This window comes from Apteryx rowi, unplaced genomic scaffold (genome assembly GCF_003343035.1).
Source record: "Apteryx rowi isolate R43461 unplaced genomic scaffold, aptRow1 scaffold_70, whole genome shotgun sequence".
Taxonomy (NCBI): Eukaryota; Metazoa; Chordata; class Aves; order Apterygiformes; family Apterygidae; genus Apteryx; species Apteryx rowi.
The window spans coordinates 1,486,079-1,507,471 of NW_020450983.1; the positions used below are offsets into that span (position 1 = coordinate 1,486,079).

The window sequence follows — 21,393 nt, forward strand, 5'->3', positions numbered from 1 at the left end:
ATTGGGACTTAATAGCTCTTATTTGCCAAATATCAATACCTCCAGTAATTTTCTGTCAAAAATAAGTCTGGCCTGACTTCCCCTTTGCACTATTATTAGTGAAGCTGGCCAGGAACAACAGAAGTTGAACTCTATTTTTTCATGCATATCTTAATGCGTATGCCCCCCTCGCAATCCCTGGAGATGAAACAAGAATGGTGCAATAAGGTTTGGCAGAGAATGCCTCCCCGCTCCTATTGAAAAGGGAGTTGGACATCCTCTCTGTTAGTTTATATGCATATTTACCTCAGACTAGGAGCTAGTTACACTTAAAAGTTAATGGGAATTATGGCATTCCTGATCCATATCCTCTTCCCSTTCCCATCCACTCCCCCTTTTCTCCAGCTAGTTAGTTTTGAAATCCTCCCCTTAAAGTTTTACACAGGTGCCATTTATGACACCATCTCTTCTCTATTGGATTCTTAGGTCCATATATCTGTGTGTGTATATATGAAAACATGTATTTTTAGGAAATGTTATTTTAGGATTGGAAGCAAGTCAGTGTGCTTGCCCACACTGAGGCATTATTTATTCCATTTAAGGGGAAGATAGACAGACAAAACCCAGAAGAACTGATAAACCATTTGACAGTGAACACAATTAAGGATATAATGACAGTTGTAGATAGTAAGAAAGTGCAAATCAGTCATTTTCACACCAGGTATTTGAGGGCCTGACTTGCCAGCATAATTTCATGTTGCTCTTAGAGAAGCTGCTGATTTATTTATTAGGTCAGATGGAATTAGAATTGTACCCTTCTACATAGAAAAACTATTTCTGATGATGAAAAAAGGAGAAGCATCATATATTTAAAGTTCCAGTGTGTATCTAAGTAGATTAGAATTGTATCATTACATTTGTACCATAGCAAAAAACGACACAAAACAACCCCCCCCCCCTTAGCCTTACTGGCAGTAACTTCATACAAAACTTTGATTGTATTTAAATTACTGAAAGTTCACAGGCCAAAACATTTAAGAATGTTCATAACTGTATTTATAAAATGTCGCTTTATAAACAGAGGTACATTTGAAATATGATATTTCTGCAATTTAAGCCAAAATTCAAATAGTCTCAAAGTCTTCCTAGGTGCATATCAGAATGTAAAAGAGCTGGATTTGTCAGCCTTTCATTCTTAGGAGACAGAAATGTCTGTCCTCCCCAAAACGACTTAGTACATGTTTATTGAAGTTCAGCCGTAGATTTTTTTTTTGCTTGGAATAAAAGAGAAAATTTCTAACAGGAACTAGTCAGAGAAGTGCACTAGAGCACTTGGAGCTGTTCCCATTCTCCCTACTGTAGATAATGATGAAGCCTCAGAGAACATTTATAAAGGGTTATGGTAAGTCAATATAATTAATAAGCTGTTTTACAATAGGTAAAAAATGAACCAAAAAGTGAAGTGCAGGTAAGAGGTCCCCATACCAGACATCAGAAAGGACACCTCTAAAACTTTTTCTCCCCAGTATATCATAGTTGTTAAGTAAGTCAAGAAGGAACTTTAGAAGTTCTAACATTTTGGATTCTTACTTGATAATTTCATTTTGTATATGTTATCTATGTATCTATATGTATAGAGAGAAATAAGAAAAATACAGTTAAACATACCTGCAACAGCAGTTCTTGTAACTGGGCTCTCTTTTGTTTTATCCGTTCAATCCGCCTCTGTTTCTCTATCTTAAAATAGAAATGTAAATGCACCAATATAATTACTGAATTTACCCAGTTTGTTTCATTGTGCCAAACTGAACAGATTTTAAAGCTACCAGTATGCTAGCACCGTTACCAAAATCTATTCTTTCCCTTTGTAAATGGTGGTGATTGTATGCTAAATAAAACCGAATAATACATAAGAGAATAAAAGAATAATATATAAGCATAACATTTCAGTTTATTGAAATATCAAAAGTGATTCTGATACCTGCACATTATGAATATAAAAATCAGGTTTACACTGTGGAAAAAAACTCTTCTAGAATAGTTCGATTATCACAACCCGTCAACTATATAGAATTTCCCAACTACCTCACTTTACCTCTAGATTCTGACATTCCTGAGCTGAGTTTGTAGGAAGGCCAATCCATCGGATTTCCTTTTTCTCCTTTGAAATTATGTTCATTGCCATCAGCACATTAAGGGCATCATAAACTCTCCGTCTAATATTTTTCTGATCATAAGCCTGCTAAGAAAGCAATGCAGTATTAATTACAACAAAAGCACTCAAAAAAAGAAGTTAAAAAGACTGAACCCTTCCTTCATAGATGAGTAAAACATATAAAGACAAAATGGCAATTTAAGTCAGAGTGGTACTAAAACCTATACCTTCATTAATAATAGTTTTTGGATACCACATAAGCATGTTTGTTTGCAAATGAAAGCCTGAGGCCCGCCTGAAGCCACCTTGCAACAATTCCCATTGTGGCAACTCTGTTACGGTTGAAAAGAGTGTCTGGACCACATATGGTAGATATGATGAGTTGTATTTTTTTAAAGTGAATTTTTTGGCAGACTTCTCTATTTTATTTATAATTTAGAGGGAGTTCAATTATGTTAATTCTACATCTTAAAATTTTACATATTTTATATATATAGCTATATATATATGTAAAATATATATTTTTTTACACAAACACAGTCTTAATATCTGGGACATAGCTAAGTGAAGAAAAATATGGAGTGTAGCAGGACAGTGCAGAAACAGAAAGGGACAGAATTCCATGATAAATCAGCCAATTTTGTAATGATATGAAACAAACTTCACTACATATTTGCTTACCGAATCTGTAGCTAGGTGGCTGTTAGAATTTGTGAATTCTGATACCAGCTCATCAGCAACTTCATTGTATGAAGTTGTTCCTTTACGTTGGACTTTTTCACATACTTTCATTGAAAAATGCCTCAGCCCTTTCCCATTTTTATCTCCTTTTTTGCTTCTCTTACTGTAAAGAGAAAAGTAATTATTTTAATATATTGATTTTTAGTAAGCTTATTTTGATATACAGCAGAAGGGTCTAACTTTTGCAACAGAAATCAGGACTGCCATATTATGCATTACTTAAATAATAAAATTTGTATTTTGCTTTACTTTGAATCAGTTTCTTTTTTCTTACAGGTTGGCAGAAAGAGTGCACTAGGGCCTCCTCCCCTTTCTCTGCAGTTTCTACAGTATCAGTCTTTGGACACATTCTGCTGGGTAGATGCTAAAAAAATGGATTTGTAATTCATCTCCAGGTACTTACACAAAAGAACCCCTAAAAAAAATGGGAAAATCTCACAGGGTTCTTATGTGCCTGGAAACCAGATTTAGAGACAATTGTCATGTTTGTGCTTAAAACAAAGACTCAGATATCACTATTTATGATACAGCAGAAGCCACCTTAATTAATTCTCCTAATGACTTATGTTTARTATCTGTGCTATCACAGTTCAGATTGACATACAAGAATCTCTTTTTAGAAAGTAAGTACATGTTCATGAGTTCTGTGGTGCCAAATTCATGACTGGCAGGGTTATTTTCTGCTCATTCTTCTCCCTCCAAAAAGCAAGAGCTTAGATTATGGTAATGAAAAATATATGATCAACTGGGTTTCATCACACAAACTGGCATATGAAGTGGTCTCGTAATTGAGGTATAGCTACACCATGCAATACTTACTACAGTCAGATAGCACAGATTCTTAAATTATTTAAAATCCAGCATGCACTTCTTCCCCCCATTACTAACAGAACATTCTCCAGCTGAACCAGATGCTGCAGACACTCAGCTCTCTGTTTTAGCAGTAGAAATTTTTAGAAATCCAGTTTCTTTTCACTATATTTTTTTAATCTGAGAAAGCTATACTCTACAAAGTCCATTTGATTTTCAGGTGACTGTAATTTTGGGGGGATGTTTTCATTCTATATGAATTTTTTGTTAGTTTTACACTCTTACAGGAGTTATTTTGTTATAAAATGGGAAGAAACGGCTATAAATAGTAGCATATAAACAGATATCTAATCAATTGTTTTAGATTCTACAAATTAACATAATCAAAAATTATCAGTATAAAATAAGGAAAATATTAAAGTGCCTGGAAGAAAAATCTTCTCAAGATCATGTTCACAAAGCCTGAACAACAAAACAGGATTATCTGGGCCTAGTAAAACAATGTTAGCTTCCAGTTCAAACAGAAGTATGTTTGAAGGTGTGTGTAAGGGGCGTTTTAAATTACTGAAATGTTGATATGACAGCTAATACTACATAAATTAAAAAAAGCCCTCAATGCCTGATATAACATATTTATTTACTATGACACTAAGAGTCATCTGCCCTATTGCTTCAAATTTACTGCAGAGTACACAAATAGGAAAAACAGAACATCTGTTTTTCTAGTCTTGCCACTTGACAAAAAGGCCTAACAGACATTCATAAAACTAAATGAACAGAGTTAAGAAGTGAATTACCTCTAGAAAGAATAGTTTTCACTGGAGAATTATTTTTAACTAAATAATTCAAAATCCTTGTTAAGATTTAATATATTTTCATTTGATATCCTCCCATTTCCTTTTTAATTACGCATTCTACAGAGGGATTATGTTAACAACATGGCAAAAGCCAGTCAGTTCCTAAAAATCTGCTAGAACAAGTGAGACTGACTGAAAAATAATGTTTGAGTCCTGACAATAACAGTAATATGGGAACTTAGAAGCAAAAATACCATAAGCCTAATGCATGAGTTACGTTACATAACAAATCACCATTCTCCTTAGCATTTCTGAACAAATAAAAATTTGGCATTATGTTTCAGCAGAGGCATTTAAAATGCTCAGTTGAAACTTTTTTTTTTTTTTTTAATTACAGAAGTGGTTTGATTGTATGTTTCAGAGACCTATAATTTTGCAGAAATAGAAAATATCAAGTTCTCCCTTGTTTATGCAGGTTTGAGTTCACATTAATATTAAAGGGAGTTGCAAAAGTGCATCAAAAGGCAAGCGAAAAGCTTAGTACTGTCAACAGTAACAAGCTAAAAAACATTAAAATATAAGAATGCTTTTGAAAATTTCAAATTTATCTAAGAAAAAGAGAACACTGGAAAAAAGGACAGAAGAAAAAGAAGAGTGGAAAAGAATAGCAGCAGATTTTTTAAAAAGTCTAACCCCTATGCAATTAATCAGTTTGAATGATCTCTGGTAGGTAAACAAATTAAAATACCCTGAATGGATTCAAAGTAGTTCTGGAAGCAAAGGAAAAAGATTATCTGGTTACCAGTATCTGTCACATTGAAAAACTAGAACAATCCTGTTTCTGAAAATGTGTTCTGGTTGTTTTTCACGACTCCAGTTTTGTCTGTAAATGTATTTACCATGAAGCAATAAAGCAAATAAGTAATGAATAATAACTACATGGAATAACATACAACATAGCTTTCATTATAGAAGAGTGAAAACTGCTGAAAGTGGGAACTGGACACCCTTCTTTCTGAAGGGCAGATGTGGAGAAGCAAACCAGGTATGACCGACTGTATACATCACACATGTTCAGTAATACTCACCTTTCTGAAAAATCAGATTCTATAAATTCTCGAGTCCGTTTTCTGTCCCTGGAAGATAATTAAAACTTATATGAAACTAGTATTTTATATTTATACCAACAAAATCCATGCATTTGGTGGTTAGCTAAGTATTAATATTTGCTGTTAAATGCTTACTGAAAGAGGAAAATAGCGCACACATACAGTTTGACAGAATTTGAGAAAAAGAGGTTATGATTTATGAGGTGCCTGAGCTTACTGCCAGACAGTTAGGTAATACTATTAGGAAAGTTCTGTACTATATCGTAATACTATAGGAAACTATCTAATACTATAAGAAAGTTCTAGTTCTGCCACGATTTGTCCATGTGATTTTAGAGAGTTCACTTCAGCAGGGACTATAGCAAGTGCTGCAGTGAGCTAGACAACCAAATCGCATCAAAAGAGAAGCTGGACTCCTTCAGAAATCCCAATTTAAAATTCTCCCACATGGAAGAAAGCGCCTTCATACACCATGTAAGATATGTCCTACATGATATTAAACATTTTGGTTTGCATAGCAGCATACAAGAGATTTACTCTGAGGAAGCTGACATGAATTTTGTGTAGGGGTGACAGCCACCAATTATTGCCAGTTTTGTTACAGTTCTAAGTCTGTTTATTAGCTACAGCAAACAGATATCAGAAGTTGCATTCCAAACTTATCTTTTACTCTTGCAGCTGATTACAATGCACGGTGCTTGACAAATGCCAATAAATTACTTCACCTTTTTGCCCTGCAAATTCAAAAATAGGGCCCACAGCACATATTTACATAGCTAAAAAGCAGTGTTGCAAAGGGGAGTTGAAAAAAATACTGGATTTGAAGATCTGTGCCACGAAAGCCAGCGTATATTGGGCTGTGCAATTCAGAACCATTCTCAATTTGAGAAATCCTGCCAGTGGATCTCTTCCTCTGTAGCAAAATTGCCATTTTTCATTTTGGCAATCCCTGTCCATGGTACTTACCGTCACACTGCGGAAGCTTGGGGTATGAGTGGAGCAGAGCTGGGGGCTGCGACATTTGCTTTTGTCCTTGGGGAACGGGAAGGGCAGTGAGGGGACAGCTGCAAGCCAGACTGCCTCTGTAATGGAGCCCTGACAATGAATATGATCTTGTCTCATTTAACTATGGAAACAATTTGGAATCTGTAGTGGAGTAAACAATGGGACGACAAGGAGTCTGGACCTGTAATTTCTCTGGCACTTTCTTCATTAAGGGCTCGTAAGTTAGACACTATCACAGAACCTTCCCTCCTTGGTTCTTCAGATGAAAATATGATTAATATTATGGAGTTCTGTGGGGATTAATAATGATCATCCAGTGTGTCTGGAGAACATCCTGCTGATTTTCATGGGATAAACAACAGTTAGGCTCACTGGAAGTACCGTGTCTAGATTTTGACACTATCTGAACAGAAGGAAGGTATTTGTCCTTGGTGGTGGTGGTGGATGCACTGGAAATAGTTTGTCTAATAATCTACACCACTGGGTTTGGGTGAAGCTCAGGAAAGTTAATAGAAGTTGATTCTCTGGTTTTGCAAGCTGTGAACAGACACTACAGCTTTTCCCTCATCAAGGTACTGACAGAACTTCCCGTCACAATTCACAAAGTCATCTTTGACAACTCCTTCGTCACATAAAATCAAAACAAAGAGGATTCAAAACCTATTATTTGCAGAGGTAAACACACATTCACATAAGCTCCCTTTTCCAAAGGAAATCAAACTTAAATACTGCTTAACTGGACATGCAGTTTACAGACTTATTCTCTGGGGTGGGAATAGCAACTTTGAAGTAAAGTACATAACAGACCTTGCTTAAAGCATAGGGTGAAGAAAATCAAAGTACAAACATTATGCTCACATTTCTACCATTTCCTAGATGCTCCATTTTCCTACCTGTAAAGCTGGAAAGGTACTACTGACATTCATCACCGATTAGAAAATGACCTAGATGTGGAAACTACTTTTTAATTTTCAGAAGCACAGCATTATATCTGTCTGAGATAGGTAAGTTCAGTAGTACTGGAATTTAAAAAAATCGGGAAATATTGTAAAGACCAGATTTCCTTAGAAGAGTTAAAGATAGTCACATTACTCTTAAGTATTTCAGAACCCCATGAAAACTCTGTGATACTGTAAAATAGTAATAAAAACACACCACTGATGATTACATACAAAATTTGCCATTAAAGCTTTATTCTTAAATGCTTCCTGAAGCATGTTTGACACCTCTCCCCCTGTTGGCACCCACTGACATGCTCTATAACAAAGCTACTTGCATATGTCATTAATTTATGAAAAAAGTAAAGGTTCATCAATTTGTGCCTCTCCATGACCACACAGGAATAGACACTGCCATAAAACAAAATTAAAACAGACAGTGAAGTGACTGGGGCATGTAACTCTGTGTTCACACGTTCCAGACATCAAAAGTGCAGAATGCGCTAAGACTATACTCCTTTTAATTGCGCAAGAACTAGAAACCGTAAGCCAACATATAGATATAAGAGTACAAACAAAGGGAAAAAAGGAACAGATCTGCAAACATCTTTAAATAAAACAAACTCCTTACCCTGGAACCCAGCCAGTAGCTTCTGTTATGTGTGTCTGTGTGACCATTGTTGGAGCTGGATTATAGGGACTCCCAATCAGAACGCTCCCTGAATTGGTCAGTCTTTGTGATGTGCTTATGATCTATGAATTTTGGGGGGGGAAAAAAAAATCTTTTAAGAAAACAGAGGCTAACACAACCAAAATTCATACTAATCATGGTTCTAAGAAAAAAAACATTTCTGCACCACATGCAAACTGCAGTCAAATATACTGAAGAGGTGTCATTAGAAAATCTTCATATATGACAATAATTACAATGTTGTCAGGTTAAAGTTTTTTCCTAACTGTATCTTATTACTGTATTATTCATATAAACCAGAGCTAGACAAATTTAAATAATTACTAGGCACAAAGGGCAGGATCTGTACCTACCTGTATTTAATTGTTTCTTCCAGAATACATGTAGGTGATTTCTTACTCACTGGAATTAATAAAGCTTTATTTCCAAAGGATGCGTGTCTTATAATTGCCTTTCTTTGGTATCAAAGATAATCTGAGCTCCAAGTAAAGTATTCCCTGCGGTTTCTACCATTTACAAGAGTTCAAGGCATTTCTGCAAGCTAATAAATTGACACTGCAGCTATGAAATTAAATGGAAAGGCTATACTTTAAAATTATGATGTCTCATCTATGTTAAATAAAGCAACCTGCTGGGTTTAGCTGAAAGAGCGAGGCAGACCAAAGTGACCGGCATCTATTGTGAATGTGCATTGTTTGCATGGCTTGCTTTTATTTAAAATGCCTTTATTCAAAGCTGGTGGAACTCTATTCAAATGGTTGATAACACTAAAACTCTTGGTCTCAACTTTTAAGTCACATCTTAGTTCATTCCTTAAAGTAGGTCGCCAGGAGAATTCAGAGAGTACGTACAAATGAAACTGTATTAATTAGTTAATCTTTAAATAAAATAAAATATAAACTACAAGTTCTTTGTGTCAATATGGTAAAATTCATAGCTTCCTGGAGAAAGCTTTACACTCAGCTTATTTTTTATTTTATTTTACTTTATATATTAGTTACATTTTGAGTACCAACTCTATTAAACTTTTCATCTTTCCTTTACTACTTACCATATCCAATACCCATATAATATGGGTATATGGCAGATATTTTGTTTCATAGATATTTGTTTAAACAATTACAAAGCATGGTATCTATCTGAAGGATTTCCAGTTTCCTTAGCTCACTGAACATTACTTTACACCCTCCCAATGCTACACTGTGATTACATTTATATTTCTTTTTCTGAAGAAACCAACTTATCTGATTTTGCAAATAGACAGCCTAACAGAGAGAGACAAGTAAAAACAGAAAAAAAAACAGGAAACACAAAACACAGGTACAGGTTAGATATTTGCTGTTTAGAGAACAGCAGATCTCCAATTAGAGAACAGATCTCCAAGCTGGTCACATTTTCACGCTGTATGGAAGCACAGGAAAGGTATCAACCCTTATCAACTTATGGCTACATTGGCTTAAAATCAGAAACATTTTGTGGTAGAACAGTTAATTTTGAAAAGCTTGCTTAAGTTCAGCACTGCTATAACACCAGCATGTATGCAAGAATCAGTAATACAATATTTCAATTAAACATTAATCCAATCCAGTAACTTCTTATATTAATTTCTTGCAATACTATAAATAAGATTTATTTTCAGTAAGCATATGGCTTTGCCAGCATGTGGCTGACACATGCCAGAGAGAAAGGATTTTAAACATTTTGCATACTGAAATGTATTTCACCACATTCCCTAACGTTTCACATTCCTCTACTGAGCAAAGTAAGTGCAGTTTTCATTTAAATCACAAAAAACCTCTTATGATACATTTGCATTATCTGTAATCTCTTAACTTTCTTGTGATGACCAGTATAATAAATTGAGGTTGCAAAATCATGTTGAATTGGAATATTTTGAAGACCAAAATGCCTCTATCGTTCTATACTTTAGTGCCATCTAGTGGAAATGGAAAATAAGAGCATACCCTTCCAAGGGTCCCTTTTACAAGCAAGGCAGCCATGCACTTTGTTTAACACCTTGCTTGGCCTGGCAGTTACAGACAGTACTCAGACAGGTACAAGCACAGAATCCACCTTTCTATAGCTCATTAACAAAGCTGCAAATTCCTGGATGCAAGGACACAGACATCACAGGTATAAAAAACACAGCATTATTTCAGTGTAACTTTTAAGTTTATATAGAATGCAATGTTTATTTTCATAAAAAATGGTACACATTGGGTATTTTCAGCAGACTAATTCCATTTCTGACAGCCAGAAATTTTCCAGTGTACCTAAAATAATCACATAAATTCACTGCATAAGATAAAACATGAAAAAATCTCATGCCCTAATTCAGCAAAATAAAAGAACATCTGTAGGATGCAGTACTATTTTATCAATAATACTATGCTGTTAAATTCACTCACAGAGACTCTCACTATTACCTGAGATGCCCTGCCTCAGCTCCCAGTCTGTGTCTACCACAGCAGGAGAGGCAACGAGAAGCTGCACCTACATCGCATCAGAGAACTTGTTCACAACCAAGAAAGGCACTGCTTACCGTTCTTAGCTAACATTGCAGAATGATGTTAAATTGTAGTACACGCACAGGGACAGTAGCAGTTCTCACACATAAGATGGTCAAGGCAAACCTCTCATGCCTAACATGAATTCAAACTACAAACTTTCAGTCTTCAACAAGATTTACTGTGTTAACTCAATCTAATGCAACTGCAACAAACACCAGTTAAGGACGCCTCTTGGAAACCACATTGTAAACCATGTGTTAACAAGCACATGCCAAGCTCTTCAAATGAACTTGCCCAAGCTTTTCACATGACAAAAAGCCACTGGAATAAGCTGATGGTAGCTTTCTGTAGTGTTATTCAAAATAAAGTTAATGTCAATATATAGATTACTCAAGGTAGAGCAGTAAGTCAGGCTAGCACGGGACAGTTTTATTCCTGACTGAACAAAAAACTTAAACTGTATGTTTAACATTATGGAGAAAATGCATGTTAAATGCCACTATTTTGAAAAATGTATCATTAGCAAAAGAAGCAACGTTTGATATAAAGTATGGTGGCAAGCAAAACCTAACATACACATTTTAATATAGTGGAGAACTAAGTATTAATAACCAAAATGATTTTTAAAACAGAAATATGACATTCATATAGGAAAAAAAAGTTGCATGGGCACAAGAAAGTATAAATCAACTTGCATAAAGTTCTAATGAATGCATTACATTTGTGATCATTCCACTGTTCATCTTTTGGTTGCTGATAGGAGATTTATGAAGCTACTAGTAGGACAAGGTTTTAAAGTAGTTAAAAAAAAAGCATAAGACGACATACTGTACAAGTTGAGTAAASAGTGTGTTTTCCCTTTGTAGATACCACATTCTGAATATTTTGCACAATTCTGTTTCCTCTATGAATGTTAAAAAAGAGGGGAAAAAAATCAAGAACAGAAAACGAGAATTTCAACTATAAAAACTGAAGTATCTGGCAAAAATCATGCTTTGATCACACTCATCTAATTATGTCCTTAATGGCCTATATTCCCATTTAAGCTGCAAACAAGGCTAGCAGTAGTGCAGTTACATTTTTACTACATTTTTCCTACTGTCACATGAAAAACCTTGTAAGAGGAGCTGCCTAGAGTGAGGTTTTGTAGTTAACTTTAGATGAAAAGCGTTATAACAGCCTTATGAGTTTAATAAACCTCACAGAAGTAAGCTCACTAAAAAGTCATCATTTTCTTTCTGGTATCTTTCTGCTAATCTTAGGTAGTTCTGCTCACAATATACTACAGGGTATTTATAACTAGATAGCATCCAGTACTGATATTTGCCATTGTTCAATTTACTGTTCAGAAATTTGAAGATACAGAGCTGCAAATACACACTAAGAATGTTAACCTCTACAGATTTTCAAAAAGCAAATATAATTTTCTATAGTCCTGCCTCCATTAGACATTCATCACTCAATAGCTTTTGCCAGTTCTGCCAGCAACACAGGCTAACTTGTAACTAGCGGTGAGTTTCTCAAAAACACCTTGAGAAGTCAGTGGCAAGAGTGGGAATTGCATTAACTGGCTACTGACTGCTCTCTTCTGTTCTTGGCAATTATTTATTGCACTCCCAGGATAAGTCTTCCTTTAGTAGAACCATTCAAGGGAAATATTACACTGCACATGTTATAGCAGTACTTGTATCAGTACCAAAGCTTTTAGGAACACCATTTTTTTGGTAGACAGCCTTTGGCTAGTATTTCAGATGAAGGGCACTATACAATGGAGAATGCAGCTGGGGGGGGGGGGGGTTGAGGGTGTCTGGCTATAATGCTTGTGACTATCTGTCCAATTGCGATAAAAGCCACTGGAGAACAGTAATAATTTGTGTTGGGAAAAGGACCCACGACAAGTATTTATAAAACATGTCAAATGGTTCTTGTACACAGGCTAAGTGTTTGGTAACCAGGCATCAGGTTACCAAAAGCAGTTCACTGTACTGCCTATTTTGTCCTCTGACCACCAGAAAACTGAAAACGTTTCTCAAAGATCTTAAGTGGATCCTAAATCTCTAAAACAACAATATACTCTCATATAGTTACCACTGGCAGGAAAAGACAGTTCTAAGAGGAGTTAGTTTCAACAGGCTAAATCTCTAGGGACATATCAGAAACACAGCCTTTGGCAATTCTGGAGATTTAAGTGGGGAGAATATAGCTCAAAATATTGAAAGGGCATCAACGACATTCTTCATGAGATTTTTCTCCTTAATACAATTTTGAGTAATAGGTAAAAATGTCAACTGGTGAAATTGCATATTTTCACATGATGGATTTGCATTCAAAGCCAGAAAGTCAGATATGCCCTAAAGTCATACACAAAATGTTTGTTGGGATTGGCAGTTCTGGCATGCCAAGATCGCTGTACCTACACGTCGTTACATTTCCACTGAGGTGGGGCACTTTAAACTATTCGGTAGCTTTTGCAGCTGGAGCAGGAAGCTAGAAGTTCCTAGCACAGTTCACATCTTCATTTTTCATGTTTCCATATTACATAAACAGGAAGTCGTGCATCTAGTTACACAAGTTAGCATTACCAGAGTTGAAAACTTACCATTTGGGGTCCAACATTCACATTTATTGTTCCTAAGGTTTTTGGCAAAATCTTAGTTGGAGAGTTGGTGCTGGAAACTGGTAATGTAATTATTGAAATATTACCTAAAAAAAAAAGAGCAATAAAACCAAAGTTTTAAATTACTTCCTTGGACAGTAACCTATGAATAACGTTTTGGTGAATTCTCACATAATTTTAACACTTTGGAGCCAGATTAACTTCTTTGTCCTGTATGCTGCAAATATAACCCTCACAGAACAGCCACCAGACCTTTTAGCAGATGTCACAAGGACACCTCACAAAATCATAAGACTTCATTATTTTCCCTTAAAAATTACGTTACCATTGTATTTCCRTAAACAACTTCCCCTTGAATAAGAATTGGTGCAAACAGCTTGCCATGCCTCAGTATTACAAGTTAAAATTCAGGAGTTTAGAAACAAGTTCATATATTCATCTTATTTACAATCATATGCCTGTGTAAAATCTATAGCCATAACTATTCCTCACCTGACTATTCTAAAGTATTCGACAAACCTCAATAAGGCCAGCCTATGGTACCACTGTACAAACGGAGCAACTGAGGCCTTTGCAACTTGCCTAAAATAACAGAGCAGGCAGCTGGATGTCAGGATAAAGCCAGCTGGCTATTCCATCTCTAACCCAGCCTGTTTTCATCATGAGTTTATCATCTTTGTGATCTCAGACTGCTAAAGGATCTAATTCATCCCACCTTCATAAAGAGAAACAGTTCAATCTGTGAAAGTCTCACAAAGGCTGGTAAAGAAAACTGTCATGCAGCACTACCATTAGTCCACAATTTTTCAAGCTATTATGCACAAACTACTTGAAGTGGTGAACACGCTTATTTCTAAGGACATTATGGCAGCAGCAGCTCCTATCTCTGACAGTTTCAAAGCAAGAGAGCTGTGAATATTGTTCAATCAAATACCTCCTCCCATTCTTAGGCAAAGCCTTGTTCAAAATTGGGAACTACGCTGATAAGTCTGGAAGCAGAATCAAATGAAAGAAAGAGCTGCTACTGCCTCATAATCCAAAAAGAGTCAACGGTCTAGCTGACGTCATGAGCCATACGGATGAGCTCCTGAAGAGCTACTTAGCTCTCTAGCACTCTAGCAGACAAAAACCTTGGGCATCTGAGGAAAGGGGTTCATTCAGAAAGTACAGCGATGGATGGGTCAGCACCCCTCCTTCCTGCCCTCCTCCTTGGACAGGAATTCACCAGTGGTCAGCTTCACCCAGACGGACCCAAGCTGACTCAGTGGTAGCAGACACTTCTGTTCCCTGGTCTTTGCTGATATAAGTTGTTCTCCTTCACTGCCTGCTTTTCTCCTTTCACTCGGTCCTGAACCATGGTCATTTTTTCACTTAGCATAGCTATGTTCTGCCGTAACTCTGAGGTCATTAATTCAACAATATAATTTCTCTGTTTCTACCAAGCAGAAGCAACACAACTGGGACAAAAAGAATACTTAACAACAACAACAACAATCTTCATTAGCTACAGCACAGAAATAAAGTGTAAAAAAAAAAAAAAGACATGCAGTATCTTACCTTTATTAAAAAAAAAGTAGGTATTAGAAATATTAAAAATTTGAGACAAGGATATTCTAATGTTCTGTACAAATTCCTTTGATGTCTGAAGTAACAATACTACTAAATATTAATTTAATTTTCCAAAAGGCAGATCCGCATCTGAGAACATCTTAAAAACTTTGCTAAAAATACTGAATAATCCTCTATTTCCCAATCGGTTATCATATTTATTCAGTCACCTAACTTACCTAGAAAAAAGTTTATACAAATGCACACTCACAAAACCAACCCCACAGTAAATCTTTACACTAGTATGAAATACCTTTCTTGAGGCAGTGACAGAGTAAGCAAGATCACAGTAATTCATGATTTACATACACTGCATTCACATTGTTAGCTCAAAATAGTTCTCTAAACTGGCTTGTCACTTTTTTCCTTTTTCTACTTTTTCAGTAAGTTCAGCTTAGGATTTCCCAAGTTCTGCTTGCATATTCTCATCAAAACCTAGTATCCCTCTCATTGCATTTTGTTGTGGCAACTGATGTTGTCTGTCACTTCCCAGGTATTGCTGTAGGAATTTTCCTCTTTGCTGCTGCAGCTGAAACTTTTGACCCCTTTTCCTCTGAGATCAGCTCTCAGGCCATCTCTTCTTGTCTCTTTTTTAACGAGGGAAAAGAAATGCATTACTTTCTCTGGTGCCTACAACATGTTTATAAGGTGGCATGGAAAGTACAGTAAAATTTTGAAATTTTAGCATTTAGCTCAAAGTTCTCTTATTCACTGGGCTGCATCACACAGTCATCTTCAGTAACACTTTCTAGCCTCCAAGAACTCAAAGTGTAAGATCAGGTCATGTAAGATTTACTGTACTGTGTATTTATCACTGCTAGTGTACAGTTAAACATACGCATGTATACCCACTGTCCCAAATAAATCACTGTGCACACAGCTGGTTCCTTTTTCAACATGTGGCATGTAGATCACAATCTACTTTCACTGGCAATAATTTTTAAAATACATACCTATGTATACATAAACACACAAATACACACACAGAAAGCTGTTGCTTAATAACCTATGGCCAAAGATACACACAACCACCAACAACTTACTGTAGTRGCATCGGAAAAACTGATTAAGAACTACTGCTGCACTGTGCCTTCGTTTGCAAGGCTACCTGGATAAACATGTAAGGTCACCAYTATTTATAGGGCAACTTTAGTGTGTTTGATGCATTGCAAGTTACATAAATACAGGGTTGTTCAAATTACTTGATCTGAATTTTAAAAAGACAGCAGTTTAAATACAACATATGTTTAAAAGTCTTTCTGGCTAGAGTTTCGTGTGAGTGATACAGATCTTATTTCATCTCTTAATCCTTCCATAAATCCTCAGTTGGCAGTAGAAGTGTCAAAATGACATTAAAAGTTGATCAAGTCTTTGAAGAAATGTTTCTATGCCCTTTCCTCTCCTTTTTAATTTCTTTACAGGTAGATATATACGTGAATGTGTAGACTTTTAAACAAAGATAGGATGGAAAGCGACCAGTTTCTATTTTTTATGAGTGAGGCCCCTCTTATCCACCAGAGAAAGAAAGAATGACTAAATTTTCCATCGTAAGAACAGCCATTCTAGGTCTGTGCCAGCAGTTGAACAAATAGGAATCACAGTTTAACCAATTATGAACAAAATATTCCTTCCCCTTTGTTTTTATTTTTTCAGAGATAGTGTCATAGTCCAGGTATTCATGTGACCCCAACTGCTGCAAATATTTAGCAGTAGAAACACCACATTTCCATCTCCCTTCACAGCAAACATAATTGGTTCACTTAGTTGCCACAAAAAGTTAATGCATTTCCAGATATATCACATAGATGCCCCAACCTGAAGAAACACATTTTGCAGACTATATCATTGGGGTCACTGTTATTTCTTCTGTAAGCAAAGCTAAGTCCAACTTCCAAGAATATCGCCTGTCCCACCCATGGCCCCGCATCGCTGCGGTCCAGTTCGGCAGAATGCGACTGCCACCCAACGCTGACGTGAGTCCATGCCTGGAGTTGGCCACCACCAGTCCTACCAGGTTAAGAACTCCAGGCTGTTGGCCACCAACTGGAAACAGCCGCTTCCACTAGAACCAGCACAGAGAGCAGGCACTTGTTTGCTAAGATGACTAGCTGTATTTTACACCAAATTTTACACCAAATTTTGGAGGTTAGTTCATGTCTTTTTGCTGAAGAGCTGGTAATTTCTGAAGTTTTGGAGGCAAAGTAGTATTACAAAACAGCAAGCACTAGCTGAAATGACCTCTTCAGGGCTTATTTATAGAACAGTATAGAGAAAGGAAGTAAATGTCACACTCTCTGTAGATAATCTAAAAAATATTCAACAGATTTCTGTACTCAAAGTAGTGAAATATGACCAAGGTAGTTTTTTATATATATATATAAAATCACATAGTAGTTCTGAAGGCTTTAAACAAGATCAGATTCCTCACAAACACCAGCTCTTAAAAATGCCCATCATACGGGGACTGAAAAATTATATTGATTCATGTTTCACAGAAAAACAGCACTACATACAGTGAGAAGCTGAACACAATGGGACCTATCAGCTTCCTAGTCAACAGTAATTTTATCACATGGATGGAAAAGGTCAGGATAGACAGATCCAAATAGGATGATTTGTACAGTAACATTCAATTCTTATTTAGTATTTCCCAGCAGTACTTTTGAAGTACAAAGGAGTCAGTGTCATTATTCCCATTTTACCTATGGAAAACTGAGCACATAGGAAAGAAACTTGCTTAAACTTTCTGTTAGAGGTTTTATCTGTAAGATGTATGAAAACACCACAAACTGAGCATGCTCATCACTTATGCATATTGAAAATCAGGATCTGTCAGTGGACATATGTATGCTTCTCTTAGAACAAAAGCACTTTCCTTGTAGACAAATTATTTTACCATCCTCAGTCACCACTGTTACTGTCTCAGAGAGCAACCAATGTTGCTATTCTTTCCTATTTAGAAAAACATAATCGCTATGTAACTATTATGCTTTCTGGCATTTGAAAAAGATTTTTATTTGCAAGCACAAGGAATAATTCCATTACATGATTTTTAGCTTCAAGCAGTCAGTCATAGAACAAAGTTATTCATCTTTATGTACATGTACGTTCACATGCACATAGTAACTAAATATCCCACAAGATTTATTTTAAGTCTGTATGCTGCATCCTAAATACCTTGACTTCACACAAACAGCATGAACTCCTGTAAGAGTATGGAGCTAAAGGGGTTTTAGTGATTTTTTTTTTTGTGCAAGTCTGTCAGGTCTGCAGCTTAGTTGCAAAGATAATCAGAAACAATGTCAATCTGGAAATCTATAGCATCTGTCACAGCTAGTTTGAAGGAAACCATAGCTGATGGGAAGCACAAATCAACCAGCTGGGGTAATACACACAATAAGTATGTCAACAAAAAGTCTCTGAATTTTTAGACRAAACACTAGGGAAGATTTGGTGATTTGTATTTAGTATTCAAAGCTCTGAAACAAACATCCATGTATTAATTACAACCTGGAAGACTTCTTAGAGTGTACCAACAAACAGTCATTTAAAATTTAAATAACATAGCCTACTGGCCTGCTTGTAATGACAAAGAAAATGGTTCTGAGTTATGAAATATTTGAAGTTCATTAGGGCATTTTGCAATAACATATATGATGTTTCCTCACACTCCTCTATTAAACTAAAACATTAACTGAGCTCAGAAATCAGGACACAATATTATAAAGCATACAGAAAAACTGGATATTAACATGCATGTATATTTTCCAATATATTTCCTCATTTGCTTATTGCACAAACTTACTAGGCTACAAACATAATTTTAAGTATTCCATGGTCTGTAGGAGCAAATATATATATATACATATACAAAAATATATGAAATTAAAGATATCTGTAGAAAAGAAAAAAAAACAAAATGGAGCAGATTGTATTTCAACGTACTTCAGCCTTACAGTAAGTTTTCAGTCTTTTGCTGTTCAATCTGAGACAAATTTATAGCTGGTATAAGTTGCATGAGTCTCAAAATACCAAATCTAGGCCTATTGATAATCAATGTTGTTGTCTTAGTCATTTTAGCAGATCTCTTCAAATACAAAATGAACTCCCAGGGCTTTTCAGATCTCAAGCTGAAACCCCCCTGAGGCCCTGGTCAGATATTCAGCAGCACTGCCACTAAAACTCATTTTTAGCCAACCTCATCACCAATGCTTGGTCCAGCCCCCAAGCCAGCACAGCTGCTTGTATGGCTGGGCAGTGAACTTGCTGTCTTTGCCTTTTGCGAGGGCAAACGACAGGGGTATTTTCTAGCCGAATCTGTTCCCTGATCCAATGAACTACATCCATTGTAGCCACATGCTACTGCTAGCCACACAAGCAGCCACATACACAGCTATTCTAGCACAAAGCAAAGGACAATGTAAGAGCATCTGTGAAGTGGCCAGAACCAACTTAAACTGGCACTATTGCCAGAAGAAATGCCTATCAAACCATACGCCAAGCAAAAAAAGTACATCAAAAGGAAAGGCAGAAAATGGTATAAATAAATAAATAAATAAATAGAGACATGTCTTACTGCTTCTATTATAGTAATATAGACATACAGCAGTCCTGTGTCTTGAGAAGCTTACATCCTAAAACCCCAGTCCTCCAAAATGACTCCTGTACAAATTTGTACCTGTATATATTGTGGTACTCACAATTAGAACAGAACAGAACATGTCCCCCCTGGACTGAATTACAGGATCAGGACTCAGTAAAAGTTAGGTACTGCATTAAAGAAAAGCCTTATTTTATTGAAATTAAGTTCATTATGAAGYTGTATTACAAGACAATTCCCATCCAAAGATTTCAATTTGATCCTATTCTGGGATCCTTCCTCAGGGAGCCTGTTGGGAGACTGGGGTAGTCTAGAGTTGGTCTCCCTTTCCCCTCCACAGCAATAAATGGAAAATGTCATGTAAATTCATAGAATTTAAAAATATAATAACAAAAAAAAGAAGAGATTTACTGCAAATATTGTGTTAGTCTGTATTATGTATTTTAACATGAGATTCAAACATGTCACTCCCATAGCATTCAAGTCAACCAGTTGAAAACCATTGCTTCTTTCCTCCACATGCTATTAGCGAGTAACTATCAACTCGCTTTTCTTATGCAAAAAKAGATCAATTGCCATAGACTTTACTCAGATACAGACACTTTAAGTCAGCCAACAGATCTTGTTCAGGAAGCAAACAGAATTATTAACCTGGGAAATTACCTTATTTTTTATGTGCAAGAATATTCCACAGAAAAGATAAAAAATAATTTCAACAACTTTTATAAATTTTTGACAGGCACTCACAAATGTGATCTTTAAATTTTCAGGTCATTTATTGAAATTTAGTCTGGTGCCCAAGACAGTTTTCTGTATATTTTATTTAACTGATCTAATTTTGTAAATACTCCCTTCCTTCTAGGTCATGTATATCAARTACTTTCAAAATAAGCTAAGTAAATAAAAACAAGATCTTTGAAGCAGTATAATTAAAAATGCAACCTATCAAACACAAGTTAATCCTTACTAGACTTTTTTCCATTTAGAAATGAGACGGTTACCTCTTCACTGCTACCACTAGCTATGAGATTGAAACAACCTTGTTACAGAAGAGACATCCGTTTCTTTTTTTTCCTGAATCAAATCCTTATTAAGAGTTTTCCAGCTCAAAGCCTTGATGATTATTTCGTGTGATTTTATTATTGTTTCTATTGTAGTAGTAATMGTTGTAATAATTCTGATCGGACCCCAACCTTCCAGTTTTTATGAAACGCTAAGAAACTCGAATAAAAAAATTAAAAACCACTGAAAGTACTGCGGTAAAGCATGTACTCAGAAGCGGAGACAGAGGAACCTGCAGGCAGCCTGGGCATTCCCAGTGCCTATTTCTTAACCGAACCCGAGCAGAAGGCGCTGCTCGCGCCCGCTAACGGTCTCCTGCCGCGCCGTGCCGCGCCGCCCCTCCCCCCGCAGCAGCCGTTACGCCCCAACCGCCGCCAGCGGTGCCGCCGCGCCCGCGGGGCGCCCCGCGGACAATGCCCGGCCCTCACGACAATGCAGCGCGAGGCGCGGAGGCTGCAGAGCATCGTACCGGGCGACACACAGTGCGGTCCCGCCCGGAAAAACGCCGGCGTCGTCATCTGCTGTGCAGCATCTCCCAAGTTGCAAACACGCCACACCAACGCCCCGCTTCGCCGCCGGCGCGGCTCCGGGACCGGCGACTCACCTAACGCCCCGGGCAAAGTTCACCGCCTCGGTCCTCGCTGCGGGCGGAGAGCACCGCCGCGTCCGCCCGCGGCGCGCCCTCCCGCCGCCGGGGCCGCGGCCCAGGCGCCGAGGAGGGCAGGAGCGAGCATCTCCCCGCCCGCTCGCTCAGCCGCTGCGAGCTGCGAG

General features: G+C 36.9%; 1 protein-coding gene across 5 annotated transcripts in view; it reads right to left on the reverse strand.

The window, feature by feature from the left end:
* Positions 1 to 21,393, reverse strand: part of TFDP2 (transcription factor Dp-2) — a 56,099-nt gene that overhangs the window by 17,531 nt on the left and 17,175 nt on the right. The window contains exons 1-7 of one of the 5 annotated variants that reach the window (XM_026087087.1): positions 21,227 to 21,263; positions 13,335 to 13,438; positions 8,166 to 8,287; positions 5,571 to 5,618; positions 2,816 to 2,978; positions 2,075 to 2,221; positions 1,648 to 1,716 (exon numbers count right to left, since the gene is read on the reverse strand). In XM_026087087.1, coding sequence (XP_025942872.1) covers positions 1,648 to 1,716; positions 2,075 to 2,221; positions 2,816 to 2,978; positions 5,571 to 5,618; positions 8,166 to 8,287; positions 13,335 to 13,337 — 552 coding nt within the window. In that variant the 5' untranslated portion in view covers positions 13,338 to 13,438; positions 21,227 to 21,263. Of the gene's footprint in view, positions 1 to 1,647; positions 1,717 to 2,074; positions 2,222 to 2,815; positions 2,979 to 5,570; positions 5,619 to 8,165; positions 8,288 to 13,334; positions 13,439 to 21,091; positions 21,198 to 21,226; positions 21,264 to 21,393 lie in introns of those variants that run through there. The other 4 variants (XM_026087086.1, XM_026087085.1, XM_026087084.1 and 1 more) reach the window with 4 other exon arrangements.